The sequence below is a fragment of the Anas acuta genome, chromosome 4 (assembly GCF_963932015.1).
Source record: "Anas acuta chromosome 4, bAnaAcu1.1, whole genome shotgun sequence".
NCBI classification, from domain to species: domain Eukaryota; kingdom Metazoa; phylum Chordata; class Aves; order Anseriformes; family Anatidae; genus Anas; species Anas acuta.
Window position 1 is genome coordinate 35898199 of NC_088982.1, and position 17262 is coordinate 35915460.

Below are 17262 nucleotides of genomic sequence, written 5' to 3' on the forward strand. Positions count from 1 at the left end.
AAGCATTGGTTTCATTTGCCTGCGGTTTGAAAGGAAGAGAGACAGTTCCCTCTCCCCCACTCTCCATGATACCAAACATTTCAATTATTTGAGTTTGAACAACTAAGAACATAGAAGTATGAGTATATCTAGTTGCAAGACTGAGCTGGACTGTACGGCCAAGATCAGACCTGTAGGGAAAGGGGGAAATATCTGCCTCATCTCAGTGTCATCGAGGAAAATTCCATGCAATCATATCAGAATGTCCAGAGACAAAAACATGCATGTTGTGTTTCACACCACCACTTCCACAAACACAGTAATGGCACAATTTGGACAACCTCCCAGCTTTTTCATAGAAAGTTCTATTCATTCATTTGAGACAGGCTGTGATCTTGGAACTTTGTGAAGCATGATGAAGTCATGCTTTCCTCAACTGACAAAAAATAGTAGCCTACATATTAATACAGTAAAGCACTAAAAGAGTGCAAAATGTTGGCAACATACGTACCTTATAAATCCGCAGCTGCTCCCTCATCTCTTCCAGGTGTTTATCATACTCTACAATTAGAGCTGATAAGCTGAAAATTGGAAAAACATGCTCAGAAACCATTTTGTAAATGCAGAAACATCGTTTTGATAATCAACTGGTTTTACAGAATTCTTAACCTAGAGAACAGAACAAAACAGTTTACTTCCAAGACCAACATTCACCAGCATCAAGAGAACAAGTTTAATTACTGTTAAAGTATGATAATTAACCACAGACTTACTGTATGAGAGAATTAGAATACACAATATTGTAAATGAGAAGTAAAGCATTAGTATTTCATATATAGATAAAAATCTCAAAAAATTAGAAACTAGACTTTTTACCGCTTTCACATACATATAAGATAATGTAAAAAAATGCAGTTTTACTTGCATACTTCCTTCCTTCCCAGTATTTTTTGTAGACTACAGTAATTCTCTGAAAAAACTTTATTAGTGATAAAGCCTTAAAACCCAACCATAAAGGGTAGTTTGTAACAGCATGAAGAGCATAATGACCATTAAACAATTTACTAGTGCCCCTACAGAAAAGCTTATTTGTGCACTGTTAGTCAACTTCTCAAGCAAATATTTTAAAAAATACCCACCTGACTTGTTTAACAGACACCTGTTACCTAACTTCATGCAACCTCACCTGCACTTTATTGTCTTAAAATTTACATTAGATTATTCCTCACCTCCTGTTCTTTATTTTATAAACTGTGCAAGAAAAGTCATATTTAAATCCCTGAATAAACAGAAGATTTATTTAAACACAACTGTTACAGGAACACTTTCGCAGACTTCCCCTTACAAGTCCTCAGAGCTGTGAGCAAGTAAGTGTACATAAAACTAGGCCCAACTGGATATTAACGCTTTTAAAAGCAAATGTGTTTTTTTTCTTTTTTTGAAGTAGTATTCTCTCTTGTTTGGAATCAGTTACCTTTGGTCCTTTATCCTGGATCCGGATATACCATCACCTCCAAAGACATTTTTCTGTAATCGAATATCTTATGTTAGTACTTGTACATGACTGCATGTAGCTATTATTTATTTATTTTTTAATATGCAACAAAAAGCTGTTTATTCTGTCTGTACTGAAAGCATATACATTATCCCAAACAATCGCTTTTAGGTTTACATTAAAAAATCCTTGAACTCTGGCCCAATTTGAAAAAAAATACAATTGATTTTTTTTTTTCCTGGAGATGCTCTGATGTAAAGTGTAACAACATCTGATGGGGAATCAGCTCTTTCTTAAAAGAACCCATACAAGTCTGTGCAAGTGCCAAGTTCATTTCCATGCATCCCAGCATCAGAAAAGTGCTGATGCCCTAAGTTCTGCACAAATTTTCAGACAGGCTTATGGTACTCACCACAAAATGCTATCTTCACATGAGACAAAAAAGCCTATAGAAGTGAAAAAGTCTACTCTGCAGAAATCAAGTGTCTTTGCAGGGATGTGTTCTCCTGCATATGATAAACTTTAAAATGCACTAAAAATAGCAGAATTCATAGCTGTTACGACAGTTTTATTCTGCTGCTGCTTTGAAAACTAGAAGCAACTCTGCAGATGTGCAATGGGCTCAAGGCAAAGTGACACTGAAGTGGACTATGTTCTAGGTATGCAAAGATGTATGTCTTAAAACTGAGATTTTTTTTTTTTTAAAAACTACTTCTATACCTGTGGTAAAACCACCCCACAATACCTCAGTTCACATACCTGCTCAGCATTGCTGCTCAAAATTTCATCCGTTTCATACTGTTCAAATGCCACATTTAGCCTTTGATCTGAAAAATACAACAGAAGTTAGAAGATCATACAACATGAACGTTTATCTAGATAAACCTGACTGGTAGTCAGAAATGTTTTATGGTGTAGTGCTTTGAAGGCACACGATATGCTTTGTAAAATTCTACTTAGTGCAATTATTTTCAGGAAAGTAGGAGTTCAAAAAAATACAAAGACTAAGAAGAAATAATTAATTTGACGTCTTCCATATCATTACCTCCTAGAAATTATTTTATTTTTTTTTGCCTAGAAAAGTCATAAACATACACAACATCTTAATGATTCATGAGGACTAAATACAAGGAATCACACCAGAGCCAATTCAGTTAGCTGGATGATATAAAATTAACCTGTTGCTGGGAACTGGACCCATAAACGTTCAAACAAGCATTCACATAAATGACAGACATAAAAATATTCAACAAATTTAGGTCACAAGAACTTCATTGATACATGAATCTGAGCACTCACATATATCCAAAAGAAAGCCAAGCAAGAAAGACATGCAGACTTCAAGCATCTGCATTTTTAGAAATAAACATCAACTAAGGCATCGCTCTTCTCTACTAATCTAACTTTGACTACTGGGATTTCAGAGACTACTTATGCTGCAAATGGAAGAATCAGCAAAAGGTTGGAAAGGGAAAACAGCAGCTCTTCCCATTCATTTATAGCACTCTTCCATCTGGCCAAACCATGAGAATCTGATTTAAACCTTTGTAACTGAAATGGATAGAGGGAAAAAAAAAAGGGTGTCAGGAAGACAATACAACTGTTTTGACTTAAAATTTCTTGCCTGTTATTCTTGATATGCATTGCAATGGTTCTTTTTGTGGTTCTAATGTGCTACAGGAATCTACAGGGAAAAAAAAAAAAGAGAACAGAATATAAAGGGGATGTCAACAAACAGGACCTGGAAGAGTAGCTGGCCTCACCAGCCAAAGCAATCTCAGAACATGAACATAGGTGCAAAAGGAGGATAGACCTTAGACACCAATTGCAGAAGTATTCACCTTCAATAGTAATCATAAAGTTCATTCAGATAAAAAACGTACTTAGTAGCTTATCACAAAAATATGGAATGGAATGGATAACTATCACATGTAAGATCAGCTGCTGATACTTCAAAATGAATTCAACCAAAACTGAATTTATAACGGATCAGTGTCAGGGAACAGCATTTCATTATGAGAACTTCCGTTACAGCTATAACGCAACAAGTATTTATGCTATAAAGCTGAATTTAATAGTGCTTATAGAATCCCCGTGTATTACACACATTCAACACTTTAGAAGTTGGACATCATCTATGAAAAAAGTAGAACATCGATAAATACATCAGACTTAGAACAAGCCTCAAATAGCTTGTGTCTCAACTGCTATGCAAACTAACTTAAAATTTGTTCAGCATCTTTGCAGGATGCATTTTTTCTGAGAGGTATCCTTGAGAGAAAAGGCAACTCGTCGCTTCATGGTGTATATTGTCTAAGCTCCATTTGGAATCACACAATTATAAAATAAGAAACTAGACCCAAACACATCAAATACATAAAAAAGGAAATTCACGACTTTTGAACCTAAACCATTTGTTCATGTCACAGTATAACAAATATTTGAGCAAAACTCAAGAGATATAGAGGCTTCTGAGGCAAGGTTACTGGTGGTACAAACAGAAGCTTTTCTGCTGTTGAGGTCCTTTGAATCACGAGTTGTCCCTCCACCTCTGTCCATCCAAAACTGTCCTAACAAGCTCAGTATCCGCTGAAAACTTGAGCTGCGTGCTGCACGGTCACAGCACTTCTTGCACTGTGATCCTGTCCATTCACGTTACCCCATTTCCCCACCACACAGACTACAATGGCGGGGTGAGCAACATTCTTGGGACAACACATCAACTCCCTATTTTTAGAAATATAAACTCTGCAGAAGCATCTTTTGCCAGTCAGTATTTTGGCGTTCAGCAGTCTAAGTACACTCTGATCCACTCGTTTTACACTCACATTAAAATTACCCAAACCATACAGAACACATACTTACAGGTATAGCTTTCAGTCTGTAACACACATTTCATCAGAAGGCAGCTTTTTTGCCTTCCAGGTGTCGGTTAAGCAGAGTAACATTTTCGTACATAAAGAGGCACGATCCTAAAAATTCCCGTGCCTGGCTATTACCCTCATTTACACCCTTTTAACGGTTAGTCCTCTGCTAGCCATAAAAGTTTTCACACCGTTGTTTCTCGCCGCAGACACCACAGAAAACACCCCCCTGCTGTTACACCCACGGACTGAAGGCTTCCCTCCCCATACAAGAACCGCCCCAGGCTCCCAGGGGCCGCCTCCCTCCAGCAGCCGGGGGCAGCCTCGGGGCCGACCGCCTCACCTGGCTCCCCGCCGCCGCTGAGCTCCGCGGCCATGCCGGCGGTCAGGGCCGTCACCGCAGCCTCGGAGACGGCGGAGCCCCCGCTCCCGAGCCCCTCACCAACACCGCTCCCCCGGCCGCCGGAGCCCGTAGCGAAGGAAGCGGCGGTTGCAGCGGGCGGGGCGCTGCGCTAACGGCTGCGCACGCGCCGGCGAGGCGCTGAGGGGCGGCCGTTGGCGGCCGTTGGGTGCGCGCGCGGCGGCGGTTGGCGTGAGGTGAGGGCGGTTGGCCGGGGAGCCTCGGCCGTTAGGGTCGCAGGAGGTGCCTGAGGGTGCGGGGCAGCCCCTCGGTGGGCTCCTGCGGGAAGCTTGTGCCCAGCTACGGGCTGGGGGCTGGTGGAAGCTGCCCTCTCCTTCACGGCTTGCAGCTTCCTTGGCCTGGCAGGGCAGTTAGGGAACCCGGAGCGCAGCTGCTTGGTGCTGTCCCGCTACCCGTGTGGGTAGGGGTCGGGATGGAAGGCACAGAGCTCACTGAGGAGCCGTGAGGGGGCCCCAGGTGCAGCAGCGTTCTCAGGGCGGGCAGGTGCGATGCTGGGGGAGCTCAGGTGCGAGTGCCTGAACTGGGTGCAGCGAGCTGCATGCAGCTCGGGGGCGTGCAGTGGGAGCACTTGCAGGTGGCTAAGAGTTTCTTCTGTATGGTGTGCTGGTGTTTGGCTGAGCCTCTTGGGCGTGTATAGCATTAAAGGTAGATTGAAGGTCTTCTTTAAACACCCCCATTGCTCCATACCATTGTGCTGTATTGCTTTCTTTATTATAACTGAGAAGCATACTAGTAACCAACTTCACTAAGTCTCTGTATGGTAACGTGGATCATTCTTACAACTTGTACATTTCTACCCAATAAACTGTCACTGCAGGAGTTATTTTTATTTTTTATAGTAAAGTCATCTGTCTGTCCTACATGTACAAATAGTAAGGTGCTACATCTGTTGTGTCTAATTTTTCTTTCAGACACCATAGTTAAAGTAGTGCTCAAAGTAGTTCAGTGGGTTCTGTTGTGGAACTCTTGTGGAAATGTGAGGAAGCTCTTAATACTGTAGAGAATAAGGGGCCATAAACTTTTTGGAAACTGTGCTCCATTTATTCTTTTGCTTGTAGATTAAGGTTGTTCTTGAGACTAATGCAATTGTTTCTAAGGAAGAAACGTTGGAGTGTAGCGTTCTCTGCTGTTCTGCAGATCTTGTTTGATAAGATGTGCTTGCAGTTTTTCTTGAAATCCTTTGCTTTGGCTGGTTTTCAATGACCGCCAAGCAAAACTGTAGCAGATTTTTTGTCTTGCATTTCAGATTCACTGAAGATTTTTTTGTCAATCTGTTTTTTTTCATATTACAAAATCATCTAACAGCATGTAGTTATGCCTGCTTTGTTTATCTGTTCTCTAGATAAATATTTGATGGTTTTGGAAGGTGTTTAGGTAGGCAGTGAAATGTCTTAAGCTTGGCAAAACTTCTAAAAGTCATTTGTAACCATGGAAGTATAAAAGCCTATGAAAAGCATTCATGTTACTGCTTTATAAAGCTAAACTATTTCAGCTCTTCTGTTGTCTGGAAACATGATTTGGGGATTGTAACAGATGCAGCTGTCTTGTTATTGACAAAATGACTGATACAGCTTCATTATTTTTTTGCCTGTAACTTGTTCTTTTGTTGGTAAGGGCTCATGCAGAATATTCTAACTTCTGCCTGCACAAATGGTTCTCCCTTTCAGAATAATCTGGCATTGCAGAAGTATGGCTATAGGTGAGTGTAAGAGCAGTTCCTCCCCAGTCTGTTTTGGAGTCTGCCCTCCACAGGGATGCCACGTGCTTGTCCTAGAACTGAGTGGCCCTAAGGAGGGTGTGCGTACACGTAGTCGTTGGGATGGGGGTGAGTTTCTCTAAGCAGTCTGTATCTGTGCTGATCTGTGTAATGGTAGGGCTGCTGGCAAAAGCTCTAGCTGTAGAGAATCTGGGTTACAGAGCTGACATATGGAAGCTGCTTTTGTAGTACAAGAGGCAAACAGAGACGTTTGAGGAGGCATGGATTTGTCTTGCTACCCTAATGTTGTTTGGGTTGAGGAATCTAGCTAACACTATACAGACTTTGACTTGTCATATATAACTTGCTCTATAGAGGAACTCAGTAAAATAATAGTTTTAAAACAGTGACTTGTTCAAGTGACCATCTTTCTTCATTCATAAATAGGACGGAAACCAATCAGTTCTCTCCTCTTGGTCCTGTCTAGGAGATTTATGCTTCATGCAAAGTTACTTTTCAACTGCTTAACTTGCAAGTTTTTATTTTTATTTTTTTTAGCCGATGGGCCAGTACTGTTGGTGCTGAAATGGCATCTGGGCTCTTTAATGGAAACTTCCTTTCTCATTTGTCTTATGCAGAATATTAAAATGGAATTCACAATTGAACACACGTGGGATGATTTACCTGTGAGCCACAAGCCAGTAACAATTGGGCTGAAGTCATATGACGGAGGGCTGCTAATGGTAGTCAACGCTCCCTTCTTTAATGATCCTCCAGCACCACTTGGAGAGCCAGGGAAGCCCTTCAGAAACTTGTGGGACTATGAGGGTAAGCGTAACGGTTTTGCTGCAGTTATCTGATTTGTGTACATGCTGATGTTCATCTGTATTTAATATGCCTGGTTGTTGTTTAAGCTTCTCTGATGGCTATTTTTAAAAACTGATCTAATTTGAAGTGTTGAATGTATGGCATCTACTAATGCAGTACCGTGATCAAAGAAACTGAACTGATTTTAAAGTTCCAGATAGGAAATGTAAAGAAAAATTCCTTCCTGTTTTATCTTAAGGGCTCTGGGAAAGAATGCTGGTGTAGAACTTCCTTGTAACCTTCATCCTCCCTTAAGGAAGTTCCTTAAGTAACTGTAAATGTCATGCTATATCTAGCCATAAACTACCCCCAAATGTATTAAGAGGGATGCTCTCTATCTAGGTGGTGAATTATTTTCATGACAAACACTGTTGACAGTAAGGTTGTTTTTATAGTAGTGCAACAATATAGATGACTAGGAAAAGAAGAAAACGTTACATTTATGTCACTTGGTGGACATAAAGGAAATGGACTACAGCAAATAGGATGGGTATCAAGAATAGTGAGGTTGACTTTTCCTGATGTCAGTAGTATGGATGTTCAAACTTGGCTTTTGGGTTACTGATATAACTTGTGGGACAATTAAGGCTTGACATATTTTAGTATTAAAATAATTTTACGAGATGTATATATAAATATACCTTATGTATACATAAATATACAAATACATTATATACATATATAAATATACATTTGCAGTACGTAAATAGAATTGAAATGCTAAATATAGGTTCTACTTTCTCTTTAAGTAGTAGAGAACAATAGGTAAAACATTTGTCTATTAATTGCTTACTTTTCCAAAGTCAATTTCAGGAACAGGAAGGTATGAAGCAAAGAAAGTAGAGCGCATAATGTTATTGAAAATTGCACCCAAATAGAATGGGAAATATTCCTACAGGAATGCTGTTTTCTCTCTTTTTTCCTGTCAATACTTTCATTTTTACCTGTTGCTTTGAATAATATAGCAACTTAATGCTTCTAACAGTTCTCTGCTTTCGGATTATTGAAATACTCTGATTTAACCTCTACTGGAAAATTAATAGCATCATTTCGATATCTATTATACCAAGTAGGCTTATGTAAAACAGCATAATAAATCATATCTAGTTCTAACTCTAACTAAAGCTTTATGATAACATATCTTTACTGTGAGAAAGACCATTATAGTTCTAACTAATGGTCCTAAAAAGTGATTCAGTAGTCACACCTAGTGTTCAGGTATATCTGAAACCAAGTAATTCCTTGTCCACAGGATCAGCTATTTACTGGGCAGAGTGTTTTGAAAGCTACTACTTTCTTAATATTTCTGAGATTCAGCAGGCTTTTTAATTATGGTGTGTGTGCTTTGCTGTGAGTTCCTCTTTTTGGTGTTCTGCTGTGTATGGTGCTCTGAATCCTCAGGCTACCAGCAAATACAAAATTCTGACCCTTAAGTGCCTTAGGGTGAGTGTCTGCTGTGAGTGTGATTGGCCACGATCTCTGTCTTAACACTGTTCGCAGCAAGCATATTGGGTGAAATGTCTGTGCTGGTGCTATGCTTACTGTGCTGAGAGCTGATGCTACTTAGTAGAACTGCCATTTTTCTGATGCATAAGAATTTTTTTTCTAGAATGGCATAGGCCAAAAGCCATTATGAAAACGAATGTTTTAATGGGATGTGAAAGTCTTGGGATGCTATAAAATCGGTAACTAATATAAAGCATTGACAGCCTGTGTCTTTTTTTTTTTTAAAGTTGTAGAGGCATTTTTCTTGAATGACAGAACTGAACAGTATTTAGAAGTTGAACTTTGTCCGTAAGTACAGCATGCTGGAAAAAGTTGTGAATACTAATCTGCATTTCTAGCTGTAGTGCTTGTGGAATGTATGCATGAGGAAAACTCTGGGTGCAGAAACTACTTCAATATGGAGGATGTACAAATTTGTGGCAGAAATGTGCACTAATAACTTGGCATCATTTTAAGAAAATTGTGGCTCTGATTTTTGACAGTCATGGACAACACTTATTGTTGCTGCTTTCTGGCAAAAGAAGAGTATGGAAAGTAAGTGGTCAAGTGCATTCATAATGTACAGAAAGTAACTTTTAGGTGCATGTTGGCTGATTAGAAGTTAACTAGCTCTTTTTTTCTGCCTTTAATAGGAAGAACTTCCCTTGGAATTTGAGGTGACCAGAATGGAAACCAAATGGGAGGGTAAAGCTCATCTTCCTTGGAATTATTTTCCACCATGCACTAACAAGTTTAACGCATTTGCAATTCATGGCTCAGGAGACCAGAGAAAACATGAAGCACTTCATCCTGTGCCTCGATGTGAACTTCAAGAAGGACAGAAACCAGATTTGTAAGAATAAAATTAGTTCTCTTGTAACATAGTTGCATTCTTCTTCCAATACTCTACAACAAACCTAATTTAGTTTTCAGACTGAGTGCCAGTGCTATTTGAATTATACTGCTTAGCCCCACATCCATTGGCACTGTACTTAGTGCAAAGAACTGCCAGATAGCTGTAATTAGTGCTTGATTTCTATGTTATCCCCTGGGCGCATAGCAAATGATGCATTCGACACCATTCACATCTGTTATCACCTTCCTTGGCTAAATCATAGATGGGTTGTTCAGGTTTTTCTTTGCCTACAGCACCTCCTGAAATGACACTTAGTGTTAATTGTACCAGATACATCTCAAGTGAATCTCTTTTGCTTCTCCCCTATGGTTCTAAACAGCCTCATGTCTACAGATGGCTCCATATTATGGAAAATTTGAAAAGGCAGATGAAATTGAGAAGTATAATAAAAGGATACCTAGTATCAACAGAAAAACTATAGTATCTTGATATTTAAATTGTGCCGTGGGCCTGCTCATTTCCTAACTGTGAGGCTGAAATGACTTTATACAGGCTGCTACTTGTGGACAGTCTTTTGTAAGGGAGCTAGGTCTAGAGGACTGCTATAGTTCTTATGCAAACTTGTTAGTCAATACTGGAGAATGCTTGTGATACTTTTCAGGAAGGGAATCTTTCTAGAGTACCTTTTCAAAAAAGAAAAATCCAGACTTTTTCAGACATCAGTAGCAGATGCTTTAATGTAAAGAGGTTGTTTTCATCACTCTTAGTTTGTCTTTACACGTCAAATTGATGCTTCCTGTTTAGATAATTTCATTTACCTACTTAAATGATTAATAGTGTCAGATGTACTGTTTACTGTTTGGCAGTTTTTTAATATAAGTATTAATTAGAAATTAGCTTATTTGTCGTCTCAATTGTTTTTGTGTGGCAGCCTAAAAGAGAGCTTCTTAGCAAAAAGCAATTCATAATGTTTAAAAGCAAATGAGACAGTAAATATTTTTTTCCTGTAAGACTAGCTTTATTACATTGTTCTGTCTCCCTTTTTATTGTAAGGAGAGGATATCCTTGTGATATGACTCTTGAATTGGTCAAGAGTAGTAAACAATATTTGTCTGGAGTGCAGATAAGTCATAAAACAGGATATAATTTTGTTCTTGATCTGACTGGAGTTCCAGGCAATATAAGTTGAAATAATTTAAAGGTGAGCACTTAAGTACCACAGCACAAACTGAATTTTGTTCATAGCTGAGGATTTTGTCCTGTTTCCACTACAAGAAACAGTACTGTTTTCAGAAACATTAGTGGTTACATTCCTGTGCAAGGAAGCATGGAAAAAAAGATCGGTTCAACTTGTTGAGGATACTTTTAAGATGCATAGTATGAAGCTTTTTTTATTTCCTTTCTCTACAGTCATCGTTTGGAATTTTTCAAAGAATTGAATCTGAAGAGACTAATGGGAGAAGACTGGAAGCAGCCTGAGTCAGATATTTGGGAGTCTCACGCCAATTAGCAAAATGGATCGAGACCTGTGTTTTCAATAGCACTACGGTTGGATGAAGGTGTATGAAAACAAGTTCATTTTGAACAGTTTGTAAATATACATGTAAGATTAGTAAAGCTTTTCTTGACACTAAAAGCATTGATCAATCTTGAAATTGACTGTAAAGTATCTGGACCCAGTTAGTTAGTTCTAAGTATGTGAAATGCGCAACTGCTTGTTTCAGTTCATCTGCGTATGGAGCTTTTCATCTGCACAACGGAGATGAATCTGCCCCTTCAATGAAGGGAAAATTGTGCAAAAATTATAACTGTGTTTCCATGAGTGCTCTAAGACTGACATGACAAGTTATCTGGCTTGGAATCCATTTACAGCAGAAATGCAGTAACCACAGGATTTTCACTGTCTTGTTTTTCTTAGCTGCTAAATGTAAAACTTGTATGCCTGAATTTTGTGTTGCGATCAGGAGAAAGAATGCTTCCTTTGGGAGCAGAAGAGAACATACTTGTCACGGTGATTCTTAGCCCGATACTCACACTGCAAGATGGTGTGGAGGTATAATACTAGCCAGCCCCTTTCCTATACTTGCAGTTTTCCTTTACATATTACTAAAGGGGGAACTCTATCTGCTGCTTTATTAGCAGACTTCTCTGGCTCAAATTCCATTTGGAATTTCTAGTGCTAGTTAGGTACAGTGGATAGATTTACAAAAGGTTTTATGCACTCCAAGCAAAGTTTCTGGGGAAAGCAGTGTTTAGTAAAACCTTGGTATAATTGTGTGCCTACAGAAGCCTGGCCTTTTCATGTCACCTTAAGGATTCAGCTCAGACATATGAAAAATATCAGACTAACAAGTATTGTTTGCTTGCCACTTAGCCCTGGAAGTATGAGAATGAATTTGGAGTGCTTAAACTTCTCCATACTGGTAGAATATTTTAATAGTACTGAACACTGTTAGATTTTAAGTTCTAATTCGCTAACTCTCACAAGATTTACAAGTGTTCCTTTCTTATCTGGCATCATAGCTGTTCCTTAGAAAATGGGAAGCTTTTCCACTAACTGATCACACACCTGAAAAGTAGGTGACTTTAAAATCAAAATTCTCTTTGGTTTAGTTCAGAATGAGGATTTACACCAAGACATAGTTCTCATCCCTTTATTGGAAAGAAGGCTTCCTGTATCCTTTTCAAGTGTCATCGTCATAGGGTGAAAGCTGGTCACATTCTCTGGGTGAGGATTGTTCTGGGAGTCTGAGAGAATATGACTGTGTCATATGATTGCATCATTGAAGGATGATCTTTCAGAAGTTAATGCATGAGATGTGGTGTTTGGTCTCCACCATTTGTTCAGCTTTTTCTTCTGGACAGTTGAGAATCCTCCAAGTTCCTGGAAGGGACTTGGGTTCATGTAGTCTAACATCCTGCTCAAAGCAGAGCTGTCCTTGAAGCTTAGCCAGTTTGCTCAGATCTGAGTTTTACTTAACTCCATAGATCAAAATTCTGCAAACAGGATCTGGGTAGCCTTTATCAATACTCAATGAGCTATGTAATGAAAATGTGTAGGTGTTTTCCATTTAGCAACTTGGGTCCATTGCCTTTTGTCCTCTCAGTGAAAGAGTTGGACGTTCTTTTCTAAAACCAATGATTAATTAACTGAAAATAATTATTAACTCCTCATGGGCTTCTTTACATGTTGTCATTCTCTGTTTGCCTTTTGTGAATCTCATTAGTAAGTACATTCCCTTCAGATAACATTGAGATAATGAAGTGTAACTTGTGTTGTAACTCATAGGCAGCAATGTTTCCAAGCTTTCTTATTTAACCCATCCTTTGAAAATCCTGTATCTGTATTTAGATGTCAAAATGCCTGAAAAATTTTGTACAAGCCCTCACTATTTCATGTCTACACAGACCAGACACTTACCACAGTGAGGGATATTAGTGGAATGGGTCCTCTGTTCTTTACTGAGCATGAATGCAGTAGTAGCCATAGTCTGGTCATGTTTTCTGCGCTCTTTTTAAATCCAAATCTACCTAGAAATTCTACTTGAAGAAAAGAAGATGGGAATATCCTGCATTTATGAAGAAAATCTGTGATTAATTTCTGTGAATTGGAATGTTTCTTCAGAGCTCTTTTGTTTGGCTTTTGCTTCCTTGTTTGTACTTTCATTTTTGTAGAACTATACTTTAAAATTTGAGGATTAAGTTTTGTCATATGCAGAATTTGGTATTTCAGTGTGCTCCAATGTAGTCAGCTATCCAGTTCTTTCAGTCCTTTTAATTAGACACTATAGATTCCTTGCTATAAAGTGCCATCTGTTGTAAATTAGAAGTATTGTACGTTCAATTGTTTGGCTTTTCTACCTTCAATTGATATTCAGTTTTCTAAAGAATGACATCATAGTCTGAAATTTTGAGTACTCCAATAAATGTTGATTAAAAACATGTTTGAGATGTTAGCATATGAAGACCATTTTTGAAACTTCAGTCAAAAGCAAACAAACAAAAATCACTATGCTTTTAGACTTCAAATAATTTGTCAAAATTGTGTACAGGGGTTTAAAACCAGTTTCCTGCTTTTTATCTCAAAAGCTGTTTTCTTGTGGTGAATGGCATTATGTATGTAAGAGACAATAAATCAAACTATTCAATGGTTTCATTTCATTCAATCCCACTTCTGACAGCTTCAATTTTGATTTTAGATGCAACTATTGGATTATAAATTTTGGGAATAGATTGCTTTCTGTAAATAATTAGAAATAAAATAACCCTGCAGTAGACAATATAATGCTAGAAGCTTCTGAAAATGGGTATCACCACACAGGCTTTATTTAAGACACATGTTACTCATCAGTGCTGTCAGGAGGTTCTCCTGTAGGTTTCGAAGCTTTAAGAGTCTGTTTGAACTATAATTGCTGCCTTTACAAATGGGTTTGTGGGGTGCAGAGATCAGACTTGTGCACTAACTTGCAAATAAAGGTTTAAAGTTAGATATATCCTATATTTACTGGAGGAGAGTATGTCAACATCAGGCATATGTTAGATGTAAGCAGTGTCTTATGTAAACTCTGCACATAGCAATTAACAGCTTATCAATGGACAGTACAATACTTGCCAGTCTATCTTGCATCTCCTAGGTCTTTGCAGGGATGGATATTAGGGTTCATTGAGACGGGCAGCTAGTTCATGGCTTTCTTCCTCTGTTTTTTAAACAGTCCTTTTATGCTGTGGAGCCTGGTACTACTAGCTTGTCTTTCCTGAACTTCCTCATTTTTTTTTTCTTTTTCTGACAGGCAAACATGAATAAAAGACAAAATGGTGTTCTGCGCAAGTTTCATTTAAGTACCTGTTTGTTAGTCCTGGTATAGAAGTGGTGATTCAACTCAGTCCATCTCAATGTGTCTATATACATGTGTATGTAGTGAGAGTCATTCAGCATTGTGGTGTTTCATGTATGTCATACTCCTATCAGGAATCTGATATGTACAGATAAATTCTAAATTGTCACACTGGGTCTACTGTATGTATTCTATGAATTTCTATGAACTATGAAGTTCATGGTCTGAACTTGGGTAGACCTGTGCGGTGTCAAGAGTTGGACTTGATGATCCTTAAGGGTCCCTTCCAACTCAGGATATTCTATGATTCTATGATTCTATGAATTTGCTAAAAGGGAGAACTGCATGATGGAAAGCATAGATTATGCAAGTACTCCATCCACAAATCCATTTCACTTTGAAATTGATTTAAACACTTCAGCTGTGTGAGCACTTTTGAGTCATCAGTTTCTTAGAAGAAATCATCCTGTCTGATGTATTTCCTGTGGGTAATGTTTGGCTTTGTGCTAGTTACATCCTGTGGCATACTGAGTTTAAGATGCAGGAATTTTATTATTTTAGAAATGGGGAATGCCTACTTGGCTGCATGGTATTTGATTTTGTTGTTTTAGCTCTGCAAAGACTTTAGATGAACTTCTCAAATGTGACAGTTTCACATGTGAAAATGATGTCATGACAATTTTAAGTTAAAATATATATTTTGATGTATTGAGCCAGAATTTCTAAGGAAACTAGGCTGTTGGGGTATTGCTACCTTCTTGCCTTTCCGGCAGTGTTATCCCCATCTACTTCACTACCAAAAGTTTTAAATCCAATAGCAAATTTTAGCTGAACCAGGCAGAGGAACAGAATCTCAAATGATACAGGTGTTTTGCAAGGTGTGTGGATATGAACAGCTGGAGGCAATTCTTCACTACAGCTTCTCCAAATTGAGCAAAAAGAGAACATCTCATAGCCCTTATCCTGTATTTGTAGCACTGAAACCTTGAAGGAGTTGCTGCATGGTTAACTTTAGCTGTAGTACGTGCAGGCTCTTGCCTTTAGACTTTAATTAGGAAATAGGTAATGTGTGTAGAACTTAAGGGGTTACAGAGGTGAGCCTAGATTTCGCAGGTTATACACTGGTGTTAGTTTGAGGTAAGAAGCTTAGGAAAAGGAATGTTTATATAAAATAAGCACAAGGAACTGTGTTTTGTTTGTCTTGCTGTATGTAAGAAAAAAAAATCTCCTTTTTAATAGTAGTTAAAGCACACGTTACTTGGATGTTGCAGTGCAATTTTAACATTTGCTTTGTTGATAATGAGACTTTCTGATAAAACATTTCTGGGCATTGTAAGTTAAAATCTGTAGGTGAAGAAGGTAGGGGTAGTGGACAGTTACCAAAATGTTTTGCCTTGGTTCTGACTATAATCCACTTCCTAGAAAGGTAAGTGCAATGATTGCGTAGGTAATTGTGTATATAACTTGATTGCTGTTATCTGAGGCAACTTATTTATCTTGATTTGCATATTCTTTTCAAACAATATTTTTGAAGTTGGCATGTACATACAAAGCATTATATTAGTAATTAGTAATTACAGTAAGTTGTTTTTTTGTGTTGGTTTGAAAACTAAGTAAAACGAGGTCTTGGACTTCTGTGGGACTGTGTCTACTCATCGGTTGTATTACACTGATACAACCTATGTGACTTCACTGAAACAATGCTTCCTGGGTGTTGTTCAGAGTGTAAGACACAACCAGGCTGTATTTCTAAACCTAGCACTCCAGTTAAGAAACAGTGCTTTTTGGTTTGGTGGTTGATTTTCTCAAGCAAGCAACAAGTTTTGTTCTATGTGTGTATTTATAAATAGTATTGTTAAATGAGTAACACTGTACTGCGTGTTTTACAGCTTTGCCAGTGTGATTAAGGACACTTAAAAAAACGTCTAAGTGAATTGCAGCTTGTGGCATACTAGCAGGCAGCAGTGATCTGTAACAATACTCACTAAAATATTGGCAAGGATGGTAAATGTTATTTATCACTGGCGAAAGCATCAGATATGAGAAGCTTTTTGGCTGTGGTAACTGAAGTGTGGAGTGTAAAAGCAAACTGATTTGAAACTTGAAAAAAAGCGTGGGACTACACTTACACAGTGTTCAAGACTAATGGGCTTGTTTTCTTTTTTTTTTTTTTTTTTCATTGTGATAAGATAATTCAGTAAAAACTTACAAGTTTCTTAGACAAGAATACTGCTGTCTATAGGGCAATGGAATTTTCTTAGATGGTTTATATTATCCATGCCATTTGATTTACTAAATGTAATGAAATGCTAAGCAGTTTTACTGTAATATTCTTTTTCCTCCAGATCTTACTAAATACTTGAGCAATAGAATCTGAATGCAGAGTTGGATAGTTATAACCTCTTACTTAGGAAACGATCAGACTGAAGGACCTGGCAAACAAAAATACTGAACTTGGTGAATTATAAATATACCCGTAAAGAGAACTTTGACTTGTTTCAATAATTTTATCTTGTGAGTGTATTTCTAAACTCCTTGTATGGTATGCCTAACACTTAAGAACTTAAACATGAAAGCCAAAAATCTATATGACTTAGCCCTCCTTGTCATGTCTGTGAATTTTTATAGAGTTGGTATCTGGAAACATCTTACGATTGAACTCCCAAAGACCTTGGCTTTTTTGCTTCTTGCCACTAGGTGGGAGAAGAAGGTTATCAAAGCTATGTCTTGGTGCTTTGAGGCTAGTTATCCTTAACCAGATCCA

At 38.2% G+C, this 17262-nt stretch overlaps 2 protein-coding genes across 13 annotated transcripts in view; one reads left to right on the plus strand and one right to left on the minus strand.

The window, feature by feature from the left end:
• Positions 1-4862, minus strand: part of SCLT1 (sodium channel and clathrin linker 1) — a 47897-nt gene extending 43035 nt beyond the window's left edge. For 8 of the 9 annotated variants that reach the window (XM_068680728.1, XM_068680724.1, XM_068680723.1 and 5 more), the window contains exons 1-4: positions 4682-4862; positions 2234-2301; positions 1454-1506; positions 491-560 (exon numbers count right to left, since the gene is read on the minus strand). In XM_068680728.1, coding sequence (XP_068536829.1) covers positions 491-560; positions 1454-1506; positions 2234-2301; positions 4682-4715 — 225 coding nt within the window. In that variant the 5' untranslated portion in view covers positions 4716-4862. Of the gene's footprint in view, positions 1-490; positions 561-1453; positions 1507-2233; positions 2302-4339; positions 4588-4681 lie in introns of those variants that run through there. The other variant, XM_068680727.1, reaches the window with a different exon arrangement.
• C4H4orf33 (chromosome 4 C4orf33 homolog) lies at positions 4797-13824 on the plus strand. 4 transcript variants are annotated; one of them, XM_068680730.1, is made up of 6 exons: positions 4797-4935; positions 7094-7283; positions 9056-9116; positions 9311-9362; positions 9461-9660; positions 11074-13824. In XM_068680730.1, exons 2-6 carry the CDS (start codon positions 7103-7105, stop codon positions 11171-11173), a joined length of 594 nt encoding a protein of 197 aa, XP_068536831.1. In that variant the 5' UTR covers positions 4797-4935; positions 7094-7102; the 3' UTR covers positions 11174-13824. The 4 variants fall into 4 exon arrangements, with proteins under 4 accessions (XP_068536831.1, XP_068536832.1, XP_068536833.1 ...); XM_068680731.1 differs by lacking the exon at positions 4797-4935 and adding an exon at positions 5012-5159; XM_068680732.1 differs by lacking the exon at positions 4797-4935 and adding an exon at positions 5259-5404.
• The last annotated feature ends 3438 nt before the right edge of the window (positions 13825-17262 follow it).

Excerpts from the sequence above, each read along its gene's own strand:
- C4H4orf33 (XM_068680729.1), top strand. The coding sequence starts at position 7,088 with ATGCAGAATATTAAAATGGAATTCACAATTGAACACACGTGGGATGAT. Across the intron at positions 9,363-9,460 it reads GCAAAAGAAGAGTATGGAAA|GAAGAACTTCCCTTGGAATT; the intron begins GTAAGTGGTCAA and ends TGCCTTTAATAG. Across the intron at positions 9,661-11,073 it reads GAAGGACAGAAACCAGATTT|TCATCGTTTGGAATTTTTCA; the intron begins GTAAGAATAAAA and ends CTTTCTCTACAG.